This window comes from Pteropus medius, unplaced genomic scaffold (genome assembly GCF_902729225.1).
Source record: "Pteropus medius unplaced genomic scaffold, Ma_sr-lr_union100, whole genome shotgun sequence".
NCBI lineage: Eukaryota > Metazoa > Chordata > Mammalia > Chiroptera > Pteropodidae > Pteropus > Pteropus medius.
Genome location: NW_024349803.1, coordinates 18686722 through 18696021, shown reverse-complemented (window position 1 = coordinate 18696021; position 9300 = coordinate 18686722). Strand labels below are relative to the sequence as shown.

Here is a 9300-nt window from a genome sequence, read left to right as displayed (position 1 = left end):
AATACTTGTCATCAAGGTAAGTTTTATCATGTGCTAGCACTTCGCAGAATTTTGAAGAGCTTTCCAATTCTTTCTTTCTTTTTTAAAAAATTTATTTATCTATCTATCTATCTATCTATCTATCTATCTATCTATCTATCTATCTATTTATTTATTTATTATAGTGATATTGGTTAATGAAATCCAATAAGTTTCAGCTGTACACTTTAACAGTAAAGCATATATATATTTACACGGTGTGTTCACCTCCCATAGTTAGATTTCTTTCTGTCGCCACGTATTTGACCCCCTTTACCTCGTCTATCTCCCTCCTCCTCCCTCCTCCCCCCTCCCTTCTGGTAACCACTAGTCTGGTAGTCCTGCTAACTTTTGCTGTTTCATTATCCTGTTCCATTTGTCTTATCATATCCCACTTATAAGTGGATGATGAAGTGTGATTTTTCAACTTTCCAGCCTGGCTTAATTTTCTCTTACATGATTATCTCATAGTCCAATCCATGTTAGTTTAAATGCAGTATTTCATCTCTTCTTATATTGGTAACATTCCACATACAGCTAATTATTCATCGGTTGCTTCTGTGTCCTGGCCACTGTGAATAATGCTGCTATGAACATCGATGTGCAAATATCTTTTCTGATATGGGTTTTCAAGTCTTTGGGGTAAATACTCAGTAGAGGGATTGCTGGATCATATGGTTGACCAATTCTTAGTCTTTTGAGGAACCTCCATACTGCTTTCCATAGTGGCTGTACCAATGTGCAGTCCCTCCAGCAGAATGCTTTCTTGAAATTAAAGTTATTGACTGTAGCCTTCAGTGAACTCACAAATGGTTTAACTTCCACTTCCCTCTCCATTTTTCACCGTTACCTAGTTTGTTTTTCTTGTCGGCGTACCCCCAGTCCCTCCAGCCCTCTCTGCCTATCTTTGAACAGAGTTGAGTCTTTTTCTGGGAGAGATGTTGACACATGTTTTACATCTCCCTGTATCTGCCATCTTTTTATTGTGCAAACGTGTACACATATATACATGCACATTCTAGTCACTTCTGAAAGCTGGTCAGCACTGGGTCACGGGGAGCCAGGATTGCAAGGCCAGCTCTTTTACTAATGCACTGTATCATGTTGGAACGCTATTTGGCCTCAAAAATCTATGTCACATGAGGGAACATAGATGAACCTTGAGGACGTTTTGCGGAGGGAAGTATGCCAGTTGCAAGAAAAGAAATCCTGTATAACTCAAGTATACGAGGCATCTAAAGTAGTCAAATTTATAGAAACAGAAAGAATGGTGGTCAGCAGGGCCCGAGAGAAGGGATAAAAGAGAAGATGCTCAATGGGTATAGGGTTTCAGTTGCGAAAAATAGAAAGTTCTAGAGAGTGCTGCAGAGGGAGCAGCCAGATGTAGGCAGGGGTAGAGCCCCTCGTCTTTGGGAACAATTGGGGTCCATGGGGAGCAGCAGGCAGATGGAGGAGGGGAGGGGCCAAGCGAATGGAAGTATTTGCAGTAAAGGCCTGACAATTGATTTGATTTCACTCACATGAACGGAGGGAGTTTTCCAGATCAAAAAGATGTGAGGATGAATCTTCAAATTATTCTCATGAATCAGATCAGACACCTTTGAAAAGTTACTCAGTTTCAGAATCCTGGTGAGACTCCATACAGATTTCCACACGTGGTCCTTTAAAACAAGGGTCCTCCCTGGGTGTGTAACCGCCACCCAGTCGATGAAAAACAGAGCTTACACTCCAAGTGGGGGTTTATTTATTTCCTTATACAGTATATCACTATACCTCTCTACAAACATATTAACATACGTTTTAAAACACATGACAAGAAATAGTTAAGAAAAATTAAATGGATTTTTAAGGATATCTCACCCGCCTCAGCGGATGGTCTTGCCTCACCTCCCAGCCGTGTGTACCCCCACTTTGGAGGCCTTTGCTTTAGAACCCAGGTGTCCAGCCTATTGTTGTTGACTGCAAATGCCTCCACAGACTGACATCAGGGGGGCTGTGCAAAATTTTCTCGTGAGGCGACCCTCAGTTTTCATGAGATTTCTAAATGGTTCTGGGAGCCACAAAGGCTTTATAAAGTCTCTGTTCTCTAGAGAATAATGAAATGTCAGAAGTCTTTTTTTTCCCCCCCAAATTCAGGTGAAATTCACATTCAATTAACCATGAAAATTCACATTCAATTAACCGTTTGAGCAATTTAGTGGCATTTAGCTCATTCACAGTGTCGTGTGACCACCAGCTCTATCTTCTTCCCCCTCCTTTTAGAAAAACCCTCAAGATTAAGTGGTCGCTCTCATTTCCCCACTTCTCCCCAACCCCAGGGAGCCACCAATCCAATTCCTGTGTCCCGATTTACCTGTTCTGAACATTTCACATCAATGGGATCATAGAATATATGACTTCGTATGCCTGACTTTTTAAACTTAACATCATGCTTCTGAGGTTCAGTTAGTGAGTTTTACAGCAATCACCACCACCACCACGATTAGGATTAGAACGATTATAGCACAGCAGCAAACAACCACATTCCTGTGTGTGAGATTCTGGGCTATGTGGGAATATAGATCCTCGCCTAAGGTGGAGACCTGGATTATACTTTGCCCCTGGTGGTTGGAGTTTGCTCTCGGCCTGTGTAATGCCTCCTCTTTCTTCATCTGGGTGTTTCCTGTCACTGAATCCTCTGCGGTGCTGCTCCTCGTGGGAGAAGGCGTAGAGCTGGAGATTTCTTCAGGTGAGCTTAGGATTATACTTTGCCCCTGGTGGTTGGAGTTTGCTCTCGGCCTGTGTAATGCCTCCTCTTTCTTCATCTGGGTGTTTCCTGTCACTGAATCCTCTGTGGTGCTGCTCCTCGTGGGAGAAGGCGTAGAGCTGGAGATTTCTTCAGGTGAGCTTAGGATTATACTTTGCCCCTGGTGGTTGGAGTTTGCTCTCGGCCTGTGTAATGCCTCCTCTTTCTTCATCTGGGTGTTTCCTGTCACTGAATCCTCTGTGGTGCTGCTCCTCGTGGGAGAAGGCGTAGAGCTGGAGATTTCTTCAGATGAGCTTGTTGAGAAAAATGATGGGGAAGTCCGTGACTGTGTGGCCAGATCTAACCCCCTCCTAGCACAAAAGCCCCGCAGACACGCCTCGCAGTTGTCACTGTCATGTGCCCCTTTAAGGGGGCAGTCCTTGATGGTAGGGATTTCCTCCATCGACTTAAATCTTTCTCCGTAGCATTCCTTCAGAATTTTGGACACCAGGTTGTTCAGGATCCTTGAGATGTTTTCTTCTGTGAACTCAGGAATCTCAAATGAAGGCTGGGAGCACTTCCGACACCTCTGGGCAAAGACCCGCATCTTCACCTGGCCCATGGATGTCCTCTTATTCCAGTGCATGTGGAAAAGGACTTGAACTTGGGCAGAGGCCCAGCTGCGAGAGCACCGGGAGCACTGGAATCTGTGGAGACAGAAAACGGAACCCTCGGCTTGGCTCAATATGGCCAAGGGAAGAAGGCGTGACCAGCCACACAGAGACATGATTTGACTGGGGTCATGGGTTAGTCGGGGAAGAAATTCCTGAGCCCCTCACTCCTGTCTCCACCGTGCCACCGATGTGCTCCGTGACCCACAGGAATCTCATCACGAAGATAGCAGATCACAAGCCGTCGGAGCTGAAAGGGATCTTGGGCACCTTCTAAGTCCAGTGTGATCGTTTTAGAGATAAGGCGCATGCGGCGACTTTGTCATGCCCAGAGACTCAGTGGATATGAGAGGCAAGACAAGAAACTCCAGTTTCCTGACTCCAGATGCAGATTTGTGGGCAACAGGATCCATTAAATCAGCCCCCAAGGACCCTGAATTGACCTCCACAAATACATACAAGGGGTAGGGGGTTGGTAAGTGCTATAGTCTGAATACTTGCATCCCCCTCAAATTCATACGTTGAAATCCTAACACTCTAAGGTGATGGTGTTAGAAGGTGGGGGCCTTTGAGAGATGATTAGGTCATGAGGGTGGAACCCTTACCAATGGCATAAGTGCCCTTATATAGGAGACCCCACAGAGCTCCCTAGCTCCTACTGCTATGTGAGGACACAATGAGACGTCTGTGACACAGAGACAGCCCTCAGCTGACCACCTGGCACTCTGATTGTGGACTTCCAGTCTCTAGAACTGTGAGCAATAAATTTCTGTTGTTTATCAGCTTCCCAGTCTGGGCTCAAAAATGTGTTATAGCAGGCTCAAAGGACTAAGACAGTAAGTCAGAGACCCACAGGTCAACGAGGGGCCCTACAAGGTCCGGCGTCCTAGGGAAAACAGTGCCTCGCTCTCAGTTGCTCAGGCCCCTCCTCCAGGCCTGCCTCGGTCTGCCAGTGTTACGGGCAGATCAGGTCCAGCTCTCCCTTCTTTGCCCTTCTCCGTCCCAATTCGTTGTTCAAAGTGGCCCGAAAAACTCCATAGTCCTCATGCCTCTGGCCTCAGACAGAGTACAAGAGAATGACACTTCACTCAGCAGGGAGAAGGGCCATTTTCTGAGCTAAGATAGTTGGACAAATACATGTCAGGATGGATGGAGAGAGAGAAGAAGGCAGGGAAGCACATGGCAGCACCCAAGATAGGAATTGTGGGAGAGCAGAGGGCTGCAGTATGGCAGAGACATTTAGCAGCCACCGAATTATCCATGCGTTCCCTGCCATTTCCCAGCCCCCTTGCAGTTAGGTTGGGGCAATGTGACTAGTTGGCTAATCGGACGTGGGTCCGAGTGATACGTGCCACTTCCGGAACGGGCACAGAAGCCCTTGGAAGGTGCTCTGGCTCTCTCCTCCTGTGCTTTGGTGAACTTGGTGTCATGTGTTAGATTAAGTCTCTGATATTTCAGGGTTTATTTGTTATAGCGACCAAACCTAGCCTCATCTCACTTGATGCAGGGGCATCTGGAGTCTGGGCCGGGGAAGCAGAGGGGGATGGGAAGGAGTCAGTCAAGCCTTCCTCCTGCATCTTGATTCTTGCGTCCCAGGATGGGGTGAACGTGAGGATGAAATGAAGGGAAGATGCCAAGTTGCTCTGACCCCCGCGGGTGAGATGACCCTGCTGGGAAGTCATTCAGAGAGTTGGGGAGTCGAGAGGTGCAAAGGGGCCTGGGCCCTGTTCTTCTAAGCCGCGGGGCCCTGCCCCCACTCTGGGTCACGCTTCTCTGTTGGTGCGCCAGCACAGAATTCGAAGTTCCCAAAACAACAAACAAAAACCAAAAACAAACAAACAAACAAACAAATAAAGGAGCGCTGAGACTTTGCTCAGATGCTCCCGGCGCCAGTTCCCGGCCTGGGACAACTCCAAGTAGTGAGGAGAGCAGAGCTGTCTCCTCTCCACAGATCCTCTCCCAGAGACGGGGCAGTAGGCAGAGAGCAGGTCCCTTCCCCAGTCGTGGGACAGAGCCCCAGGCCCCCACCCTGTGTGCAGGGGGTGACCCCCATCCTTGGACCTCTGCTTTCCCACCTGGGAAAGAGAGGGTGAGACTTTGGATGATTCTAAGGGTCTTATTTTAAAAGGATTCCATTAGCTCGGAGTAGAGCGGTTAAGATGCGAGTGGCTCGGCTCCCCCTGCCCTCTGCCCCCTCCTGGGGGAGGGAGTCTCCTCAGTGCACAGGGGCCTCCCTCATGAGCTTCAGGTCTCCCAAGACAGGGGCGCATGCGCCGAGCCTTGCTCACCCAGCTCTCCTGCGCTCGAGCAAAGTCATGACCATCCCTCCCCTTCCCTTTGCGGTTACCCCTTGCAGCCTGATTTCTCCGAATCTAGGCATTTGCCCACACCCGTGCGCAGTCCTGCCGTTGTTTTGGGTTTCATTATAAAAATGAAAACCACCTTGAATGAAGCTAAACGTTCTTGGGTAGTGGCCACCTTACCTCCCGTAATCTTCAGTTTACAGGCGTGGAGCAGAACAAGAAAAGTAACAAGTAGACACAGTAAGAAATAAGGAAGCATTTTCTGGAAGGTATATATACCACCGCATTCCCTCCTCACCTGGCAAAGACCGACTGCTGGTGTTGTTTCCAGTATGGCTGCAAGAGATTGGGAGTCAGGCGTCTGTCTAGCTTCAGGGTCCATTGGTCCCAGGGTTTCTCTGCCTGGATCAGCTCCTGGAACTCTTGCTGCCACACCTCCATCTCCTGGTCCATTGTCGCCGCCGCCTCGGTGAGCTGGGTGGGGTCTCCTGGGTCCTGACTGATCTCTAGCAGGACATGCAGTTCCCCACTTTAGAGAGCCGAGGCTCACACGCTTGCTCCCCTTTGTGTGACCTGTGGACGTGGTCTTTGACCTGAGGACGAAGGTCGGTTGAGTCTGGCTGCACGTTCAGAGAACGGCACTGGGCTCCCCAGGAATTTCAAAAGACACGGAATGCATAGTTTTGTTCATGAGAATAGTACCCAAGGCAGCTCCGGACCCTGCGTTGGGGAAGCGGATCTCGGTCTGGCCCTGCTCTTCCTTCTCCTTCGCCTGGAACACCCCCTTTTCCCTCCGAAGCCCCTGTAAATGGTGAAGAGAGGCCGTGGAGGCGTTGTCTAGTTCCAACATTTGAAGATCGGGAGGCTGGGCAGTGGGGGGTGCGGGGCAGGGTGGAAGGAGGGGCAGGGGGGAGGAGAGACCCAGAGAGGAAGGGGGCGGCCATCGTGGGCTCTCACCTGATGACTTGGTCCCTGCTCTCTGCCCTTGACTCCCCTTCTCACGCCCAGTCACTGTAGCAGACACCGAGCTGTCCAAGGTGACGGAAGCTGGGACAGTCCCCGTGCCCAGGAGATGAGGCTGCAATGTCCCCACTTGGGTGAGAGGCCGCCGGCTTCTCTATCCCCCACTCCCTGGAGGCGGGGCTTAGGAAGGGGAAGGACAGCCAAGCCCCAGGTGAGGGCCCAGGGCGTGTGGACTAGACTCTGGGCTCCTCCGTCGTCCCGCCCCTTGGGGCACAGCCGAGTGCTGCCCTGTGTGTCACGACTTTCTCCCAGGAGGAAAGCCCCACCCTCAGCGTGTCCTCCAGCCTGACAGCCCCCTCTCAGCTCAGGCCACCTAACGACCTCTGTCCTGGCCTCCTGGTCTCCTCCTGGCACTGATCTAGCCTCTCTCAGACAGCAAAGCCCTGCCCCCACCCCCACCTGCCCAGTGGTGCTCAGCTTGGCTTTTGGCTCCTCCTAGGCCACCCCTGCATTTCTACCAGCCTCAGCCCTGACCAGCTCAACCTCCCCCAAGCCCGTATCCACCCCTGCACCCTAAACCGCAGTCCTCACTCTCTGCCGTCCTCCGGACACTCTTGCCCTCCCAGCCCTGTGCCTGTCCTCATGTCCACCCCACTTGGAGCACCTGCCTCCCCTCCCTCCTGTGGCTGCTGCTCACCTACAGGTTCTAGGGCCCACACCCCCACAGTCACGGTGCCGGCTGCCGGCTGAGCTAACACAGTGCTCTCCCGCATCGATCACACAGCCAGTTCAGAGAAAGGGGCGACCTGAAATCTCGTGAGACAATGTCATAGCCCATCCTGTTTTATTAAAATCACCCTTGGAAGTAATCGTGCAATGAGATCCCGAAAGCGAAGAGGAATTTCCCACTTAAATGGCCAACACTTCTAATCAGTCCTTTGTTCTGCTTCTGTAGACATGCTTGCTACATAGGCCAAAGATCTCAGGGTCCACTGAGAACTCACCCTTTTAGTGTTTAGACAGATGTCTCCCCTCCCCTTTAAGATGTATTGCCTTAGTGCCTGTTTGAAAAATCCCATGCTCTGTAACTGCCCGTAGCCCATAGCGATGTCAGGGGTCTGTGAATCAGCCCGTGCCAACTGTGACAACGCAGGTATAAAAGCAAAATTGCCCCTAAGCTCACTGCCCAGATTTTCAGAGCACTAGCTCTTCTGGAAGCTCTGGCGTAGTAAACTGAGTTCTCTTTCTCTCTGGGTTACGGCTTGGATTTACGATGGTCTGATTTTTGGAGCTTTTGGAGCTTTTGGGATTTTTCCACAACGAAAGATGCCCAGACAGCTGAGTGTTTCCGTGCCAGGTAAAATTTACCTTTAGCCTCTTGCTCAGGCAAGACTATTCTAATGGAAAAAGTCTGCATTCCTAAATGATATAGCTATTTAAATGCAACGTTTAAGAATGTGAAAAAACGTCACCTACCCGATTTTCCAGAGCATTCTGGCTTTCTGAGGTCATGACAGGGGCTGCCAAGGCCTAGGGAAACACACACACACACACACACACACACACACACACACACACACACAGGGCTCGGCAGGGGCTGAAGTGAGCTGGGCGTTCCAATCTGTCTGAGCTGCCGTCCTCGGGGGTCACAGGACACCACCTGTCCCAGCCACAGAAGGTGTCACTGAATCGGTCCCGCATCAGCATTGATTCTAACTGCTGTTACGGAGAGGACCACATGGGGTGGCCGGAGGGAAGGGAGGCCCTGGAGGTCCTGGTCAGCAGACATGCAGGAGGGAGACAGACCCAGAGCCAGAATTGTCACCCCCACCCCCACCCAGGCGGTAGCAGAATCTGTCCTCAGGGGGTCAGTCCAGGCCTGCCAGGTGTATCCACCAGCTGGGTCAGACACTGGCAGTCTGAGCAGGGGGTCACACGGAGGGGCAGAGGGCTCTGGGAGGATCGGGGAGGGGACAGGGGTGTGGGAGGGGGGAAGGAGAGGTGGGGAGGAGGGAGGGCTTTGCTGGGGCAGCACTGGGCAACCTCGCCAAGCCGCCCCTTCCGCCCTCACTGCTGCTGCTCCTTGGTGGGGGCCCTCGCTGTGGCAGCCTGGCCTCCTCCCCCACCAACGCTGTTTCTCAACCTGACTTTGCTCGTGTGAATTAACTAGATGTGGAGAGTCTTGTTAATCTAGTTTTCTCTTTCAGCCTCTTTCTCAGAGCTCCTCCAACCCACTGCCAGCGGATTAAGGGGCTTTGTGAAGGGAGTGAGGGTGCAGGGGAGACGATCCAGGCTGGACGGCGGGCGGTCTTCGGTCTGGGGCTCTGACAAGCTGTGTGGCAGTGGACAAGTCGGTTCAGGCTTTTTCAGGATAAAAGGGTACCTTTTATGTGGAAGGATGTCAGGAGTGCCTAGTGCAGAGAAGGGCCCGTAAGCTGGTCTCTGGCGTCGGCACAGGAGACAGTTGACTACACAACTCAGAGGCGGTGTGACACTGTTCTGTTTTATTGTGATTTGAATACAACTCTTATACTTTCTATTTTAGCATTTGATTATACTTTGTGGTTAAGGGAGCAGGGAGTTAAATTTCGGTGGTTAAGCGAAGAAGAAAATCTTATAG

The 9300-nt window shown here is 50.8% G+C and overlaps 1 protein-coding gene and 1 long non-coding RNA gene across 2 annotated transcripts; both read right to left on the bottom strand.

The window, feature by feature from the left end:
- Window positions 1-2140: 2140 nt before the first annotated feature.
- On the bottom strand, window positions 2141-6225 carry RTP3 (receptor transporter protein 3). Its single transcript, XM_039836845.1, has 3 exons — window positions 6016-6225; window positions 2943-3450; window positions 2141-2669 (listed from the first exon to the last, which is right to left on the bottom strand). Exons 1-3 carry the CDS (start codon window positions 6168-6170, stop codon window positions 2460-2462), a joined length of 873 nt encoding a protein of 290 aa, XP_039692779.1. The 5' UTR covers window positions 6171-6225; the 3' UTR covers window positions 2141-2459.
- Window positions 6226-6279: 54 nt separating this feature from the next.
- Window positions 6280-7658, bottom strand: LOC120581968 (uncharacterized). The gene is made up of 3 exons (XR_005647410.1): window positions 7378-7658; window positions 6675-6795; window positions 6280-6310 (listed from the first exon to the last, which is right to left on the bottom strand). It is a non-coding gene; the product is annotated as an uncharacterized LOC120581968 (long non-coding RNA).
- Between the last annotated feature and the right edge of the window lie 1642 nt (window positions 7659-9300).